Here is a 20,306-nt window from a genome sequence, read left to right on the forward strand (position 1 = left end):
AGCGAGTCGAGCCTACTGTGTTCAGCAATGAAACATAGAGTAAAAACATTGCTCTACCAGTGTTTTTGCCTGTTTAAGCCTATTTTACTATGAAATGAGAACATTTTCTCAACCATGACCAACTTTTGGCAAACCTCTTCAAGCAATTCTAGTACATTTATAAAGCACCTTTTACAGACAAAGTAACAAGGTGCTTGACACCTAAAAGAATACACAAAAGGAAAACATATATTAAAGAACACACATGAAACTACCCAAATGCCAAAAAAGAATGCCTTAAGTGTAAAATGAGTACAAGGCACCAGCAGTAACCTATGCTCCAAATACGTAACAAACAACTTGGAAGAGTAGGTCAGTAAAAGTTCGGAGAGGGTCTGTGGTGTCTTAACCATTCAAAGCTTTGAGAGTTAAAACAAGAACTCCAAAGCTAAGAGGAGGCAGAGTGAAGATACTCTAAAATAAGAACGATATGAAATCCCTAGCTGTATTTTAGACAGACTGAACCTGATTTAAAGATGATTTTTCAAGACATTTAAGTAGACAGATGGAAAGATCAAGTCAGCTTCCTGACATAAAAGCCTTAAAGGCAGGTAACTGTCCAAGATAACCCCCAGTGTTACACAAAATTTTAATCTACAGAAGATCTCACAGATCTGAGGTATTGTTTGATCTTTGGGATTAAATATCTGAGCTACTGTTTAGTCAGAAATGTAATTGTTGAAAATGAGCTTTTAACCAACACTTGATGGCAGTCTAATATGTCTTTAGATCTGCAAGTTTAAAAATCTGGTTAGGTGGGAAAGAGCAGAACAGCTGGATGCCATCTGCATACAAGTGATTTTAAAATTTGCAACTACCTGTATAAGAGGTAAGTAGTATGGGTCCCTAAAGAGTGTGATCCTTTACAGTACGGTGAGCATCAGCAGTTCTTGTAATTGACTTAAAGAGTAATGCCAAACAGTAATGTAAGACTCACAAAATTGCATGCAGATAGATTGCACAATAAAAGGAGATTCATGAGGATTTTAATTTTAAACACAAAGCAACACAAAATGGTAAGCAGACTGCATTTATGATTCTAGTCTAGCTCGACCACTCAAAGCTCTCAGAGCCATAATCACCCACTTTGACATGTTGACTTGAGGAGCTGGGAATCAAACCAAACTTCTAATATTTGGAAACCTCAGTCTGTCTTCTCCTGAATATTGAACAAATATGTTAAAACGATTCAATTTAAAGATAAAATGAAGAGTAAGATTAACATTTCGGCCTTGCTGTAGTTACAGACGAAAAACTAGAAATGGAAATCTTCAGGCAGCTTCACATTTTTAGCAGAGTGGGCTCCTGTGTCCTCATCCATCCACTCTGATTTCTCCCAGTAAGACATTCCACAGTGGAGCGGTGATAATCCTCCTAAAATCTACACAGCACGTCACACCACAGAGCGCTCGTCTCTTTAGTCTGCGACTGGGCAAACTCGACGTGACGGTGCTGCCACCTTTGCATACAGCCTCAACGCAGTTTTCTGGAGTAGATACCAAAGAGTGAGACTGAAAAAGAGAAAGAAAGTGAAACAGTCTGAAAAAAAGTCAGTGGGGATAAATTGTTGGCAAAAACAAAGCAGGGGGGAAATAAAAACGTGCTTTTTTTCTTTCTTTCTCTTGATAAATGAGACCACAAACATATGTGTTTTATCCCCTCTCGGTCTGTAACTCTGTGTTCTTATTTTTCTGTTCTGCTGTGCAACACAACAGGTTCCCCGACTGTGATTAATGGTCAGTGGGAGTCACCTGTGCTAAGCTACTATGCGAAACAGCTACACACATATGCAAGTGTGAGTGCATGACCCCCTGTAGTTATACTTTCCCTTGCCTCAGCCATTCTTTTCCCAGCTGACCATTCAGCTGTTGCCAACACTTGTCTGCTTATTAACTGTTGCCTCGGCTCAGGACTCTGCACACTGTTTTACAGCCAGTAATGATTTTAATGAAATCCCTCTGCTCTCCTGTGACATGTAACTTGGAATACAGAGTATAAGATGTTTCAACAACAATGTGTATTAAAAAACTGAGCCAAGATGAATTGGAGGGCATAATCTTGGTGTGAAAGAAAATATCTTAAACGTCCAGAGTGCTGTTCACAAGTCTTAAGTCACCCCTCCATTCTTTATATTGTAAATGTGAAAATACGAGCAGCCATGTCTTGAAACGAGTAAACAGGTCAAAATACAGCATATAGGACAATCATATCAAATCTACAAATCAAAAAGACAATTCTTGTACAATTCTAACAAGTTAATATTGGGTTTGACCTTTTTTATTCGCTTTCTTGTAATTTCTCAGTTTGAAAAATGAAGTCATTGTGAATCTGATGCTTCAGTTTTTTTTCCCATTTCTTAAGAAAATCATTTTCAGATATAGTTCATCGACTGCAGATAGTTCTTAGGCCTGCCACTTTTAGAGTTTCTTCAATTTTTTTGGGAATCACTTTTTGGAGGGGCAAAAATTTAAAAAAAACAAACAAACAAAAATGATCATTAGTTGTAGATTAAGTTTGAAAATTAGGGAAGGATTTATTGTTTTGCAACAGGCTGTTAGCAACAAAGTCATTTAAAATGCAATTTTCCTAAGTTGCCTTTTATATGTAGACACAACACTGGTTGGACTTTTGAGTGAGGTGCCTTTTTATTCTTAAACACTTCATAGAGCAACATTAAGTGGCTTCAAATAGTCAGGTACAAGGACTGGCTTGGACTGGCTTGAGTGAAAAAGGATTTAATCACCAATGAAAAACTACAAGCCTGAAGAACTGTTATAACTCAAGCACACTTTAAAATATTACAATAAAGTGTGGCTCCTTGAAAACAAAAAAGAAAAGAAGGGGTGGCTACACAATTTTGCACAGTATTGTAGAAATCTTGGATCCAAGGACTCTGGCATGGTTATTGCGATTGTTTGACACGAATGGAGCATTAGTCGATGAGGGTGGAAGCATGTTTATTTGTTACCTCGCTAAATGTGACTTTTGCCACATTCATTTCTTGGTTTGCTCAGTGTTGTTGACATATTACTTTGAATTGTGTTAGCTTTAGAAACTGTCTCGCTGTCCGGACAAACAGTAATGTTTGTATATTAAACACAGGGAGGATGCACCTAGATCCTCTTTAGTGCCGTTGTCCCCCATTCAGAATCGATCCATCATTCTGTCCTCAGAGCAAACAGCTCACATCCGCTCCTGTGTGAAAATCTAAGTGTTCACTTCCTACCTATCCTTCACACAACCTATTATAGCCCTCATTTGGACATCCGTCAAATGTCACATGTTAAATTACGCAATCTATCACGCTCTGCACTTGCACCGCCATGGGCTGATGATCTTTGTCATGCCACAATGCCCTAAAATGTGTGTTTCCTTTGGAGGCTAGAGGGCATGGCCCCGTCTACTCCAGAATTTAATGGCTGAATTTAGGCAGGAACCATTTTTTTTCTCCACCTATCCAAAGGCCACAGCCCTGGTCAGAGGTCAAAGTGGGTTGGCCCAGTTACCAAGGAGGAGTCAACCAACAGGGCAAAGCAACTGGTGCTCACTGGGCTGTGCAAACAGGAGATCTTCCTCTCTGACCGATGCATCTGACAGGCCTGAGAGCAATGGGGCCTGAGCAGGTCACATTATCACAATTAGAAAAGAAGCAAGTGCTGATGAATGACAGGTTGTATAGAGCACACAACAACACGCTCATTCAAAGGCAAGATTGAGTCAGGGTAGGTGTAGCGACAGGACGGGCTTTTGTCATTCAGGTCTGTGAATATTTCTATAATGTTCCAGTTACAATGTATCGCATCATTAAATGAAAGAAAGCAGGCTTGTGTTCTTATTAACTTGATGCAAAACATGCTCCTTCTAGCCAGTTCAAAGTGAAGCTTCATATCTATAAATCCAAAGCTTGTGTTGTTTTGTGTTTGCAAGAAAATATCAGTTCAGGGAGTTTCATCAACTTTCTAGGGGCTGCAAACATTCACGGCACGGTGACATCATGAGAAAGTTGTACCCCTGTTGACAAGTCCTGCTGTTGCCATGGGGCTGCTGGAAATGGCACCGTGGATCCCAGTAAATGAAGGTCGATGGGGGAGGGGATGTGACGGCAAGCAAATAAAAGTGCTATTTGCTGCATGTTTGCTTGACGTCCTCCGAGCCAAATTCTGTTCCCTTATTGGGCTGCCGAGCATTGTGGGGGAAACTCAGAGTTGCTCCTTGCAGCGGGACCCCCCACTCTGGAGGACACTGGCATGTTTGCCGAGGGAACGGGGCACCTCGACGCCGCCTCTGGGATCCATGTGAGCTGACAGCAGCCGCACAGTCACTCATTGAGAAAGAGGACGGTTTAGGACAAAAGGCTGTCTTGTAGGAGCAGACTGCAGCACTAAATCACCATTCACACAAACAGAAATAATTAGTCATAATACAGACATCAGCCAAGAGGGAGTCATCTACATGATAAAACATAGCAGTCTGGTGTTTTTCTATCACGTGCATGAACTCTATTTTCATCAGCAGACTTTGGCCAATGCTACTCTGTATTTTTGTTTGGATGTGATCCCAAAACTTGTCTGCCAACTAGAAGATGGAGCGAAACCTTGTCTTGACAGGCTACCATCAGCCAAAACTAACCTACGGTGATCTCCAAACCATCTGATGAAGACAGCGTCTGGTTTGCTTAATGCATGCTACACATTTAGTACGTTGGAACACGTTATTTCCCAATCTTCTTTGATACCTGATACCGAGACATGCAGGGCCATGCTCTGACCCTGCAGTTGCATTTTGCTATAGACACCCAACACCCTAGTCTTTAATCCTGCCATGCGGCCTTGTTGGGGGAGGTGACTGCAAGGAATTTTATGACTGGGAAACTCATGACCCACTGGGGATTAATAATCATGCAGGGAGGGGCTTTAACAGCTTGTTGAACCCCTTTTTCTAAGGTTTCATCTCTGTATGTCTTGAAGTGGGATTACAATCATGCACAACAATGCAGAGTGCAGCAAAATTGAGCAATTTATTCTATTCATCAATATAAGCAAACAGGTTAGACCAGGAGTGAGAACTTGTTTATAATTTGCCACATGCAGCCCGGTTTCATCTGAAGTGCACTGGAACAGTAAGGCTATTGCCCAACAAGCTATTAAAAAACCTGCTTCCCTTAATTTAAGTGCTAACATGTAAAATGTGTTTAACTACACATACAGTCCCTGGGATATCTTTCAAAAGATGAAGCAGGTGTTTAGCAATATGTCTCAGTTTTTCCACATTATGAAGAAATGCTGCAGTAGCAGCTCTGGGCTTACACTGTGGGAAAAAATTACTTTATTTACTAAAAAAGCAAAATAAATTATCAGTAAATTCACAGATTTTTTTTACTGTGTAACAAATAAACATTCTACATTTTTCAAAATAGTGGGCCAGATTAGTTCATTTGGTGGGCAGGTTCTGGACCGCAGGCCGTATGTTTATCAAAAAGGACCCCTAAAGTAGAACCTTTGTGCCACTGTGACCACTGCAAGAGCAGTGAGTACAAATGCAGTTTAGACTAAATACATGAAAGCACTTACATAAAAGTGCTTTACACAACATTCACCCACTCATACTATCACTTTTTTCTACATTTATGTGCTTTCTATCTAACATTCACACTTATGTGAATGAGTCAGTGAAAAAGGGGCAACTCAGACTTTAGTATATTGCCCAAGGATACTTTGGTATGCAGACTGGAGTGCCAGGGATCAAACCACCAACCTCTGGTTAGTTGATGATCTGCTTTACTTCTACGGCACATATAAAGGAACTGTCTAAACAAGTCAGAAACTGAACTGTGAGATTTCAGAAAGATGCGAGACATCACAAATGAAGCAGTAAGACACAACTATGTAAAACACAAACTATCAGCTATCCTTGAAAACAGCCACACACGCATTTCTTGATTTATGTAACCTTGCACTGAAGAGATGAATTCTCAGGCACAACAGAGGTCAATTTGTGCAGCGTCCACAAGGAAACCAGAGCTCAGGGCACAGATTAAATATTGTAAGATACGATGAAAAAGAGATTGATGAACAGCACAAGGTAAATTTTCGAAAAATGATAAATATCCCACTCAAATAATCACAGAAGAAGAAATTTTCAAAGAAGATAAAAAGTGACTGACAATTGGGGCAGCTGGGGCAGGAGGTAGGGCTGGTCATCTAATAACCAGAAGGTGGTTTTATCCCTGGCGTCTGTGGTTTGCATGCTGAAGCATCCTTGGGCAACATACTAAACACCGAGCTGCCCCTGACATTTCCATCTAAGTGTGAGTGTGTGTGTGAATGTTAGGCAAAATGGTTAGGCACAGAAAAAAAAGTTCTTGTAGAAATGTGTGTGTGAAAGGGTGAATGAACCTTGTAGGAAGAATGAAATAGAAAACCACTATAGAAGTGCAGTATTTACTATACTTACCATATTTACTATGGAGCAGCATTTTAAAGTAGTTAGTAGAGAAGGAAAACCCATCCAGCAAAGGCCAGCTGTCAAAAAACAAGGCGGTCGAAACAAATGTACAATTTTAGAAAATTGTACAGAGCTGAGCTGTAATTTTGTATAATAAACATACATCTACAATCCATAAACTGAAGTCAGTTTCATCAAATAAAATGAACACTAAACAATATAAAAGGCATAATAATATTCCACATGACGAATAAACAGGGAAAAGGGCAAATTTAAAATGGATTTAAAATCGGATAAACTATGTTAACCGTGTACATGTGACTGCATTACAGAAGTGTCACGGCAGATTTGTGTCAGCTTGGAGGCGTTGGGACTGCAGCTGCAGAGTAAGTTGTGGCTCAGTGTGGGTGGCAGCTATCTGGCCACTGGGGCGGTGTGTTTATGTGTGCTGGGGTTAGAGCCACGTGCACAGTGGAGGCATAGACACTAACGCACTAGCATACACACACACATACACATCCATGCAAACAGAAAAACCACAGAGACTCTATTGATTCCGGCTAATCGAGGCGGCGGTGTGTTGGGGGTTGCCGCGCATGCATGTGTGTGTGAAGTCAACACATTCCCCACATTCCAGCACTTCCCAAAGAGGCACCAAAATATTAACCACTACACGAAACTCAGAAACTCGGCCTCATCCTACTGCAGGGGTTCTCCTGCTCTTTAACTTGACTGCCCTTCCTTCTGACTTTGCACCCTGGCTGTAGTTTCAACAGCAGTTTTTTCCCTTCTTTTTAAAGAAATTCCACCCACAAGATGACCATGCAGTGACTTCTGGCTGAATCACGCAGACAGCACAATGGCTCCACATATTTATGTCTGGTTGAGACTGATCCTTCTCAACTGGTAATACAACAAAATCTGACCTCGCCCATGAAGGTTTAACCGATTGCATGTGTGCAATGCATTAATTGAATGCACGCCCTCATGACACGAGAGCCTCTGAAGAACTGCTCACCAGCTGGCTACACTGACTGGAAAATATACACGATGATCATCATAATTGTATTTATATTGTTGATAGCTTTTTTTTCTTTTTCTTTTTTTGCAAAGTTGTTTCACTAATGTATAATCAAACACTTTTTGATTTAAGCCATCCCGTGGAACTTTGCACCCTAGCCTGATATTGGTTAATCTGTGATTTTTTTCCCCCTTTAATTAAATGTTTAGCTTTTAAAGGATAAGAAACAATGTGTACTAGAAAGAAAGAAAGAAAGAATATATTCCAAATTATACAAACTCTGAAAATATCCTCATAAAACACAGGATGTGTACAGCCAGCCTGGTATAGATACTTATATGAAATTTATATGAAAGGGTACACAGCACAGCAGTCATGTAGAGATATAAGTGTGCGTAGAAAACACCAGAACACTCTGTTTGTTACCTGAAATGAAAATGCCGTTTGGCCTGGGAAAAAGGAGAGAGGGTTCTTTTGAGACCAAGTGAAGGACCCAGCAGTCAAATAATACCCACTTACCCTCCTCTTCCTTTTGCTCCTCTAACTCCATGGCTCCTGGTCTTAAAGCCAGAGCAAAAAAATGTTCACAGTAAGGAATCATTACCATAGAAACTCTGTTTGCATTTCCCAGTGAGCAATTCCAGGACCTCTGGCTTTTTAGCTGGAATCCAGACATTCATTTCAATGGGCAGTGCTGTCTGGAAAAGCTATTGTCCGTGTGGGGCACCTTACTGAAAGACATTCTAGGTGCATTTCCGTTTAAAGTGAAAAGTCAGACAAAAGGAGCCTTGGCCATGAACTGGATGTCATCTCAACAGGCTTGGCTCACAGGCTGCATCAGCTGGTGCTGCACAGCTACAAGTTCCAATATTCTGATTCTTCGTGTTTTATTTAGAGGTGATGAAAATGAAAGGTTTTCATTTAAATGTGGAGCCTGAGCCGAGTTGTGCACGTCATTCAAAATTAGCGTGGTTGGAGAGCGCGACTTTATGCTGCGTGGCCCGTCACAGGGTTGTATTCAGGTTTGTCTTCAGTCGTCTCTCCCATACTAGACTGCTGCGCTGGAACAAAGGGGCCTTTCACATCGACCTTGACACACAGCCACCCCATCACCACAGGAACCAGTGCAGAGGAATCCACCCCAACTCTCTGATATCAATCTCTCTGTACCCCTGGCAGAGTGTCTTAGCTCAAGGCTGAGGTGAAGAAGCTAATGCACATCATATGACTGTGTTTTCATTCCAATGGAGAATCAGGTGAAAATGAAACTCTTTTTAACATCTTTGTGAATTGTTTGAGCTACTTTGACCCACCAGGTTTCTTTAAAATTGCAGCATTTAGGCTTAGAGCACTATGGTGTCCCTAAATTAGGTTCATTATGGCCAAAATGATTGAATATTATCAATGAGTATTATTTTCTAATAATTTGGTTTATAACGTTTAAAGATTAGATATTGATACACTTCTTAAAAGAGGTCTTTACTATTTTGTTTTCTCAAATGTTGCTTTGCTTTTCATTCCTTTGTGTTTTGTATTTGTTTTGTACCTCCAGGCCACCATAGTTTTATCTAAAATATAAAATTAGAAATAAAAGCTTAAGTTAAATCATGAGTCAAAGTAGTTAAATAATTATCTTCCGATTACTAATACTTTTGTCTAAAATCTGCCACAACACCCACTTTAATACACACACACACACACCCCTTTGCACATCAGTATACATGAGTAGTATGCAAACATCACACATGCAAGCATGCACATGGGAATAAAAGTTTTTATTCTTCTCAATGGCAAAAAAAAAAAACCAAACAAACAAAAAAAACTTTTTGGTTTCTTTTTTTTTAACAATTGTACAACCTGAAAAAAATAACTCAGGTTTTAAACTGCAATAAGTTTTTAAACAAAATAAGAGTCTTTCATTTTATACATCTGTCATAGGAAATAAATTCAGAACTGTACATCAAGTTTTTTTTGTTTTTGTTTTGATTTTGAACAAAGCACACAGAGCTTCAAAATGTACAATATTCATTCACATTTTATACACATAAAAACCAAATGGGGTCTGCTACATTTAAAACTTTGCGATTCCTCGTGCGTGAGAAAGGCGGTCTGAACACATTCCACGTTGCATCACCGGCGTTCGGCTAGCACGCTGCTTGGCAACATCCAGCAGCTCCAGCCATTGTCTCCAAAGAGTCACGGCGCAGCAGGAGAGGAGAGGGGCTCTGGGCCACTGGGCCAGTCTCCTCAGTTACTGAGGGCTTGTTCCATCTCCAAATGTGGGCAGATGACCTGCTCAGTTAGTGTCCACGTGACAGGGGTTGGTGCCCTGCTGCTGTGCCTCATGATACAACCGCAGGAAGTCTTTGTAGCGTGGGGCGCAGCCCATCCAGGCTTCCCCAAACCTCACGGCCCCAGTGAACAAAAACTCCCCCTCACCGGACCTCACCCCACACTGAAGGGGCATTTTGATACGGCCAGTCCAGCTCCGTACCCTCACACCCCCAGATACAAAGACCTGGGTTTTCTGTCTGTAAAGGCGACTGATCTCCACAGTGACAGATGAGTGCTCCTCCTCCTGATCCACCTTCCTAATGTTGCCTCGTGCCACTGGAAAAATCGAGCAGGAAGATGGAATTTAGAGACTGGTAACAGCAATATTTCAAACTGTGTGTTGTATTGGACATCGACGCCAACCATGCAGCAGCAGGAAGCAGGAAGCCTATAGTTCTTCAAAACAGCACTTACCAAAGTCACTTGTGCAGACAGCTAGAAGCACTTCAGTGTCACTGCAGGGCTGACAGGACGCTATGTGGAAATAAAGAAAGAGGGTGGATGAGTTCAGAGAAAAATGGTGTGCAAATAAAACAAATTTTTTAAAAAAATGCATGTGGCGTGATAAAAATCGTGTTAACAGGCCCACAGATTTCCAGTAAACACACATCTGTGGCTGTGTTTTAATAAGTGTTCCTCACATACAGACAATTAGGATCACAGTCATTTCCATCCTGACAAATGAATATTTATTTAGAAATGAGAGACCAGGATTCAGCTGAGCTCAGAGTTATACACCAGACAGAGGCACGCTGCTGATAGTACGCACAACTCAAAAAGCTAAAAGAGTGCGTGTGTGTGTGTGTGTGTGTGTGTGTGTGTGTGTGTGTGTGTGTGTGTGTGTGTGTGCGTGCATGTCTAATGCTCCTGGGAGCTGTTCAGTCAGCTTCCCTTGCCAAAACAGGAACCCCTTGACACCCCATGACAAACAAGGACCAGATGACGGGTATAAGAACAGTAAAACTAGTAGAGGTTACATCTGACCTGAGCTCTCACAGCACTCCAGCAGGCCTACTTAGACTGCAAGTATAACATCAAGGGGGGCTTACAACGAAAGCTCACATTCAGAAGAAGCAAACAGAATAGATTTTGCCTGTTTTGTGCACATCTTGCATTACACAGGCACAGGACAATTAAAGTGTAGGTAATTTAGTTTCCAAAAAGAAAATGTGAATTAAATACAATAGCCCACATCAATTATTTAAAAGTCTGCTCCAGGCACCACTTCACCTTTGATTGGGGTCTGCATAGCAGCAACTCAGCCTGCCCCCTCCTTCAGACTGTTTTATAGCAGTAGAAAGGGCCCTTAATAAGAGCAGTCAACTCTGTGATTAGTTGACTCAGGTGGTCCTGTGGCTGTCCTAACCAGAATGCCTTTATTAACCCCTAGACCTGCTTTGGTTTTCCTTAGTAGTACTCTGAAGCAGGTGGGGATAGGAGGAGGAGGAGTGGGAGCAAAAAGAGGACTGTCTAGTCAGCAGTGGGTTGAGGGTGAGGAAGGAGCAGTCGTCTGACCACAAAATAAGTGAAAGAATGTTTAAAAAATGTTAACTCAGGTGGGCCCGGTGCACTGGAAAGCACCCTAATATGCACAACCAGTCATAAAACTGAGCATAAATATTAATTTGGTGTGTGCAATACATCTAATAAGACTTCTTGCCAAAGCGGTGATGTTCACCCTTGGTCATATTTAGGAGCGCAGCTTAACCTTATTTTTAGCTTTTAGCTGGCTTGTCTGACGATGGGTGTACAGAGGTGAGGGATCTTTGAGGTCAGCTAGTGTAGCAACACAAGGCACTGCGACATCACTAAAGAGGGCTCAAGGGTCAAACAGCCACAAGCTTGGATGGCTTAGTAGCAGCTGGAGAGCCAAGACTTCAGAGAGGCCAACCTCACCCAGAGCAGAGGTCTTTTTTTTTTTTCCTGTTTTTCTCCAAGGAAGTCAAACATGAAATAGAACCGCAGGAATGGGCTGAGAACCGAGTCAGCATCTCTTTCTGGCCCTCTGCACATGCAGCGCCACTCTGATCAGAACCACTTCACAGGAGCACAGAGGGATGAGGGATGGGAGGAGTGGCAAAGGAGGGAGTGGAGGGGCACATTAGAGTGTCCCTGAAACATCTGGGACCAGATGCATTCCACTGTAATGGAGCACAACTTGCTAATACCGCTCAGCAGAGACAAAACCCACTTCAAACGACTAGGAAGGGGGGAAGGGGGGACGAAAAGGAAAAATACGAGAATGATAAATAGGCAAGAAAGAAAATTAAGAAGTAGGAAATAGTGAGACTGAGGACAGGAAAAGGGAGAATAAGTCAAGCGAGCTGAAAGGAAGGTTAAGGGAGTGACAGCAAGGGAAATACAAGCCTATATGGTCCTAGAAGTTCCTCCCAACATCTGGTTGGAGATACATTCCAATTTGATGGTGAGCAACTCAATCCCAGCACAGTAGGTCAGAGAGAAGAGGAAAGGAAGAAACAAGAAAAAGGAGGAGGAGGAGCAGCAGCAATCAATCTGTGACTCCAGGCTTCAGATGACACGAGACCAATGTCTTTGTGAATCATCCCAGTGCTATCTCAGGCCACATTACAGCAGCAGATTATACTACAGAGCTGAGCCGAGCGAGCTAATGCGGTCAAAACAACTCCTACTCTACGTTTAACCCTCTCTCTGTCTGTTTCTGTCTGCTGTGCCAGATAATGACGCAGGATGTGAATATGTGAACCCAGAGAGCCGTAAAAACAGATGTGGGCCTGATACTGCTCATATTTTGCTTTAGGTGGAAGAGAAGGGAAAAAAAACATAGCTGCACAGCTTGAAAATGTGCAGGTTTGGCAGGTACGCAGCGTGAAAATACACGGCTGTTTTTCAGTTGGAGGCCCTCTGTTTGACTGTGCCCCTCCACACACAAGCCAGGCAAAAAAAAAGAAGAAAAAAGAAAACAATAGAGGCTTACAGTGTGATGTTCAAGTCAAATCAAGTCAGAATGTTTGTAAAATGAGCCGAGAGGTGAACGTTTTATCCCGAAAAACTAAAGTTTAAAAGCCGATTTTGACCTTTTAATCCTCACGGTGAAAATATGAGTTTGACAAGAAAAATCCCCCCCCCCCCCCCCCCCCCCCAAAAAAAAAAAAAAGAAACCTTAATGTAAACACAATGCTACTAGAAAAAAAAGTATTTGGCTGTAGTATTTGCAGTGTGCTGGAGCAGATTTTTAAGTTTCCTACTATTAGAGTCCAACTTAATAAAAGTTTCCACCAGTAGATGGCTGCATTTAGTGCTCGGTGCGCACCACAGGGGCAGAGCACAAAGGAACTCAGTTCTAGAGGGAATCTAAAGTAAGGCTTTTATAGGAGCTACACAGATCAAAGAGGAAGCAGTTTTCAGGGGTATCACTAAAGATGTCAAAGATGCGTCTTACCAACAAGCAAGTGTGGCCCCGCCTTGTGCCTGTCGCTGACCAGCTCATACTGGAACGCCGTAATCCGCCGACTGATGTCCATGTGGGGGACAGCCTCAATAAAGAGCGCCCCTTCCTGAATGCCGAAGCAGTGCACTTTGCCCTGAGCCTGGTCCTGTTCAGCCAGCAGTAACCTCAGCTTGCCGTTGCGGTCCAGGTAGATGTTGGTGCCGCTGGACTCGGCGGAGGGTTTAATGCAGACAGAGAGCCGAGCGGCGGCGGGAGAGACCATGTTGGGTCGGAGGTTGACGATGATGGCCCCTGTGGGATAAAGCCACTCCAGAGAGCCTTGGGAGCAACGTAGGTACACCTGCTCCACATCCCTGGTGTGGCCTTCATGGGTCAGACCGCTGGATAAAGAAAGGAAAAAAGGCACAACATATCAAACAAGCTGCAATAAAAGTGGCATTTCTCTGGAAAGCTTTAATTTTTTCAACCCCCCTTTACCCAAATAAAGAATAAAGAGACTTATTCACTAATCTAAAAATGATTTTGGGGCATTTATAGCCTGAATTAACTGACCGAGTTGAAGACCTCTGGCAGACCCAAAGGACATTAAACCACATTCCTCCTGAAGCATTATTAAGGCCGTGCGCAAGACTGGCTGCATGACCAGTCACGAGCCGGAGCAGCCAAAATGACCTCAGCTCCCAACACACACTCCCCGTACTGCATTGTTCCGCCCAGCGCTTTGGCAAAACGCACCACTGGCAAGCTGCCTTTGGGAAGGGTTTGGAGGCAGAAATGGATGAATGGAGGGACACAGGGGCTTCTGGGCAGACAACAGCAGCAACAGTAGCTGGGACTGCAGCATGCAAGTGCAAATGCAGGTCACGCACCGAACCTCCCCTTGCTTTCAAGCAACCAAAGAGACTGGAAGAGACTTGTCCGGGCAGCACTTCGGCCTCTGGCGCCAGCATGACCAAATGACTCCCTCCAGAACTTAATGCCTGGTCGGGATTTGAAAACTCCGGCTCTGTCAGTCATTCTGTGGCAAAGCCTGAGGCAGGAAGCCATCAGCAGTCTACCAGCATACGCATGCCAAGCTAGCGGTTTGACTCCGGAGGAGAAACGCCCAGTTTCCTGAAAATGAGATGCTGAAATTCAAAATTTGCCATAGATCTCAAAAGGAACCCGCAGCACATGCTGAGCATATGCCTCTGCAGCCCCATAACCAGGCTCTCCTCAGCATGCCTCTAATTAAGTCCTTTCTAACTTCATCACTTCTGCAGGCAATTAAAGGAGATTAGTCAAGAGTCTGCCTAATGAACAACAGATTATTGGTGGAAAGCTCAAAAGTATGGGCAGCCCCTCCTGACTGCAGGATGATGAAAAACACAACAACAAAAAAACAAAAACCACACTTATTTAAGGCGCAGCTCTGAACTGCAAAACAGATTTCAGCAGATGTTTGATGGGAGGTGAAACTTTCCAGTGCATGCTTCATTTCCTGACGTTTATCAATCATACATCTCTGTGTGGCTACCTTTAATACTTTGAGCCTATGAGTGTGTGCATATGTCCCACACACACACTTTTTTAGGGGAAGGGAGGGGGGGGGGGGGGGGGAATAAAACATAAGTAAAAAAGATAAATAAATAAAATAAAAAGGCGATTTGTGTGTGGGATGTCATAAACATGTTATTTTTGTACTCCAAAGTACTCCCATCATGTTATTAAAATCTTTGGTTGAACCATCGTGTCATTCATATGTCCAAAACAACCCCAAACACACGTGTCTCTGACATTACTACATTTTTCACACACAAAAAATTACAGTAGTTTCTTAACTTGTATCACAAACTACACAAATCTTTTATTTCCTACAGCCACCATAGGGGCTAGCTTTGTTTTAATTTATCGTCTAACCCTGCCGCCTTCTTCCCACATCACCGCGGCGACTTGAGTTTCAGTCACAGTCATTTCAGGTCGCCACAAGCAACTTTCATGTTTGCTCACATCCTCGCTTTTTCTTATTTAGCAGTTTAGTTTGACGTTCAAAATACATTCAGTTAAAAGAAAAAGAAAAAAAAAGTCTGTAGACCTCACCTGCCCTTCCAGCTGCACTGGTCGCTTGAGTATTGGCAGAAAGAAATCCTAAAGAGAAGGAAAAGCGGCAGCAAGGAGGCCAGCATCGGGGTGAGCATGTTTATCTCGCCTCACTTAGCCTCCTCTTGAGTGAAACTACGATAAAGTCCACCGCCGTCTCTCCAGCTGCATAGCGTTTCCATGTGCCACGGTCCGCTCCGTGCGCTCCCCGGGGTTTCTTCTTTTATTCTCGAAAAGTTTAGGGGATTAAAAGCGCTTTCCCCTTCAAACACACACACACAGTCGCTCAGTAGCTCCGCGCAGCGCTGACAGCCCTCCGTTAAATGTGGAGTGAGTTCAGCTCCGAGTCTGCCTCAGCAGCCCTGATTGCGCTCTACGTCACACCCGAGCGCTCTGTGTGTGATGCGTTCAGGGGCCTCATCTCAGACTCCGATTTTAGACTTTCAAAATTTTGCGGGTTTGTGTCCTTCCAAATATTAAAGTTGGTTGAATTTTAGTACGTTACCTGTTGTAAATGCGCCATAATTAATGATATATGGTATATCAAATGATTGAGCTTCAGCTGGCATAGCTGAAGAGGGGTTATTTGTGACAGAAGCATAGCAGCAAGAGTGAAAGGAGACCTGCTGTCATGTGTGGTTTGGAGACGGTGGCGCTTACAAGAAGTCAGGAGGCAAAGTTGGATGTGGATTTGGGATAGTTTGGACATAGTCATAGGAGGTTCGTGGATGTAGTGAAGGAGGATATGCAGAGGACTGTTGTGAGAGAGGAGAATGCTAAGAAAGGGCGAGATGGGGGCAGACGATTTGTTGTGGTGACCCCTCAAGGAAGCAGCTGAAAAAATAGCTATGCCACATTTAGATTCATAGAAGTTAATTACATCACCAGGAGATTTTTTTTAACGGGTTGGGTTGTAGTCAGTTGTCTAAACACAGATCATTTTCTCCGAGGGGAGACAATCCTATTCTGTGACTGAAAACACCAGAATATTTTAAAGAACAAGTATATGGCTAATATCGAATTCTTGATATGATTGCTGATTGGAGTTAAGGTAACTTGCTTAAAACTTGTTAATATAATCATGTCAAACAATCCCCAATATCCCTGTTATTTTCTGCGAATGTTTTCTGGTTAGTTGCTCGACAGCAAAAGTTCCGACAGCACTTGAAAGTTTCATAAAACTTGTGTAGAAACCACAGCAGCTCCGCAGTTGCAACACTTTGACATTCGTCGAATATTTCAACAGAATAAACTTTATTTATTTTTGTAAGAAATCAGTCTATAAGAGGTCTTTTATATCCCTCATATAAAGTGTTTTATAGTTCTGTGGGTGTCTGTCTCTATGAACAGAAATACTATTGTTTCCCGATGCTGGAGCCGCAAAGTTCCCTGTCAAATAATGAGATCTTAGTGCAATGAGGGTAAAGAGGAAAGAGGTAAGGAAGTAAAGTGGCAGGTATTTCTGGCAGTGTCCTTTCAAAGGAAAGGTGCATAGACTCAATTACCTAAAAGTGGTATGTTGGCAATACTGGCATGCTGGTGAAACTCTAGTATTATAATGGTTTAAAAAATCCCCATAGTCCCTCTTTGTAAGTCAAATTAAGTTTAGCCAGTTGCATTCTTGCCTTTAGCTTTGCCATATACTTTTATAGCAACCATCAATTGTACATTATACTGAGATCTGAGGGCTAAAAAAGGGCTGACTATCAGCTGTGGTTTCATGGTCTGGCTGGAGCTCTGCAGACATCTGCAAGTACTGGCCACATGGAGGAGTTAATTAATCAAAGTCAAGTACTGGTCAAGTAAAAACAAATTTGCATGTTTCTTTATGGGAAGTAATGATGGTGTTATCCATTATGTCTGTTAATAATGTCACAGGGGCTCTGCGATTTAAATTTATCCTGTAATAGTTTTCTTTTCCCCCTCTTTCAAATGAGAGGGATTCTGGAAGGGGAGGGTGGGGAGACCATGGCAAAGACCTCACCACCACGTTTGTGTTCTTGGTGCCTTTTCAAACATCCATCCATTCATCAATCTTTTTCCATTTATTCAAGTAAGGGGGATTAGCTGAAGTTGCTGTTGCAGGGCTATCTTTTGAAACATTTTTATTTAAATTATCTGACAAATCATGTGACTTGCTGCGTGTTTAAAGTTTGTGCTTTGTAGCTACAGCCATCATTAATATAAAGTCTCAGGCCCCAGACAGCTGTCGGGGACTTCAGATCTATTTTGTCTGTTGATTTGTGACTTGTAACATCATAGTTTACACATAGCTCTGTTTGCGAGTACAACAAGAGGAACTTGACGATCTTTGGGGTCGGTTACAGCATCAGTAAACATAAACTTTTCATTGCTCTAGTAATGGATCCTACGCAACGACTTCTTATGAAAAAGTTGTTTTGTATCTGGAAGCCATTTGGCATGGGAAAGAAACCTGTCTGACAAGGAAAACCAGCGCAGTTTGTAACTGCTATATTTTTCCTTTCTGCTTTCTTGGGATTTTAAATTGGTTGTGGCTGCGGTGATGATTGACACATCTGCGTTTCTGACCTGACATGCAGGGTGCATGTCCCAGCTTGGGCAACTCAGAGTCCCCTGCAAACCTCAAGAGGATGTGCTGATAGGCGGTTAATAGGATGAGAGTGTAAAGTTGCTGTAACAATAAGGAAAACACAAATCCACAGCCTTGTTCCAGACATTGTGCAACTTTTTTTGTTTTGTTTGTGTAGTAAGGATAAGAAGCCTGGCTGGTGTGTGTGTGTGGGTGCGCGCGCGTGTGTATGATCTGCTTTTTTTGTTATCTTTGCCACTGCACTTCTCGATGAGGTAACAGAAACACAAGACGTGCCCAGGCAAGACATCTGAGGATCAATCATAATAGCACCTGCACTGATACATCACAGACACACAGTGTAATTACAAATAATGACCTTGTTTAAATTTAATTAGTGCGTTAAACCTAATTTGTACTAGTCTTTTAAGTATATGCCCTCACACTGAGTTATCACGTGCTACACGTTTCATTTAATGAGAAAGGAAGAGCTCTGCTGTGGTGAGTGTAACATCTATCCGTTTAGCAGTGTTGTGGTTATTACAGTCATTACGTTTGTGTTGTGTTTAAACTTTGGTTCTGGAGAATGTGTGATGTGGTTTCCACTGTTTGTGCAGCAGAGATCAGTGCTAAGGTTTAGCTCGCAACAGACCCCCAGTGGTCCTGTAGTTGTAAGGTTTGTGGAGGACAGAGATCCAAAAACGGGGATTTTTATCACCAGACTCCTGTCTCTCATATCTGTCTTTTTTATTTAAGTGAGACATTATGGCATTGCCACACATTATTAGGCGCAATTCATTAGTACTGGTTTGATAGCACAGATTTGACAAATTGCTGGAAACTTTCCTCAGATGGTCCATTTTGATATAACAGCGTCACACAGTTGCCCCAGATTTGATTCTACCACATCCCAAAGGTGCTCTCTTATAGAGCATCATACATTTGAGTCATTGTCATCCTAAAGAAACCAGTTTGAAATGATTCGAGCTTTGTGACATGGCTTGTTATCCTGCTGGAAGCTGCCATCTGATGATGCATACACTGTGGTCATATAGGGATGGACATCAGCAGCAGCAATACTCATGTAGTCTGTGGTGTTTAAACAATGCTCAGGCCCTTAACCGTTGATAAATGCAGGATTGATTTATCCTTTCTTGTAGTTTGTGCCAAATTCTGAATGTTGCAGCAGAAATCGACACTCATCAGACCAGGCACTGTTGTTCCAGTCTTCCCTGATCCAACTTTGGCGAGCTTGTGTGAATTGTGGCTTCAGTGTTCTGTTTTTTAGCTGACAGCAGTAGCACCCAGTGTGGTGTAGCCCGTCTGCTTCGAGGATCAATGTGTTCTGCATTCAGAAATGCTCTTCTGGACACCTTGGTTGTTACGAGTGGTTATTTGAGTTATTGCTCTCCTCTCTGTCATCAACAGGGCATTTTTAACCTAGAGAATTGCCCTTCACTGTATAGTTTCTCTTTTCTGGAGTATTCTCCGTAAACCCTATAGATGCTTGTGTCACAAAATACCAGCAGATCAACAGTTTGTGAAATGCCAGTCCATCTGGCACCAACAACTTAAATTACCTTATTTCCCCATTCTGATGTTTGAACGTCAGTCCCTCATCATAACCATGCTTAAATGCACTGAGTTCCTGTCATATGATTGGCTTATATTTCCACCCCACAAATATTTGAACAAGTGTGGTTAATGAGTAATTGTGCATGCTGGTTTCAGTTTACCAATAACAGGCCACTTTCAAAACTACATCATCATGTGTATGAGCATTTTCACAAATTTTATGTTTGAAACAATAAAATTATATGAAACTACAGCCATACCTACCTGGCAGTCAGGTTAGACTGACTAAGTGTTAAAGAAGGGATTTATCCTATTATTGCCTTCAGCTTGTTATTGCAGTTGCTTGCTCTCTTGCTGCCAGTGTTTGTTATTTTCTCTTCGGCCACAGAATCAAGGAAGCAGGCTTAGCTCTCACTCTCCACCTGTCAGAAGTCTCAGTAGTGCTGGTGGTGTTGGGGGGAGGCAAATCATGAGTCTGAAAAACAAAAAAGCTAATCATACGGTGTGCTCTTACAGTTGTTTTTTAGACTGAAACTTGGCAGAGAAGCCCCGATGTTCAACAGAGAGGCACTGAAGTGGATCGTAAATTAAAGGATTAAGTGAGTTTGGTAAATATGTGTTATATAGCCTGGGAGCTAGAGAATCACTGGAGTTTCGGGAGTTAGTCGGGGGAGTTTTGAGGGGGAAGGGTTTGGTTTTTTTGTCAAGCCTGTTGTCCCAAACTCTTGCTGAACATGGCTTATTCCTTTAGGTAGCGTCCAGGTGAAAAAGCAGTCATAAAGTAGATTAGGCTGCTGACAGGATGTGATTTATATATGTGTGTGCGTCCTATT

General features: G+C 42.3%; 1 protein-coding gene across 1 annotated transcript; it reads right to left on the reverse strand.

Annotated features, from left to right (window-relative positions):
• Positions 1-9,262: 9,262 nt before the first annotated feature.
• metrnla (meteorin like, glial cell differentiation regulator a) lies at positions 9,263-15,686 on the reverse strand. Its single transcript, XM_006791352.3, has 4 exons — positions 15,348-15,686; positions 13,260-13,648; positions 10,253-10,312; positions 9,263-10,114 (listed from the first exon to the last, which is right to left on the reverse strand). Exons 1-4 carry the CDS (start codon positions 15,443-15,445, stop codon positions 9,801-9,803), a joined length of 861 nt encoding a protein of 286 aa, XP_006791415.2. The 5' UTR covers positions 15,446-15,686; the 3' UTR covers positions 9,263-9,800.
• Between the last annotated feature and the right edge of the window lie 4,620 nt (positions 15,687-20,306).

The sequence above is a fragment of the Neolamprologus brichardi genome, chromosome 4 (assembly GCF_056152115.1).
Source record: "Neolamprologus brichardi isolate AB-2024 chromosome 4, ASM5615211v1, whole genome shotgun sequence".
In the NCBI taxonomy this organism is placed as follows: Eukaryota; Metazoa; Chordata; class Actinopteri; order Cichliformes; family Cichlidae; genus Neolamprologus; species Neolamprologus brichardi.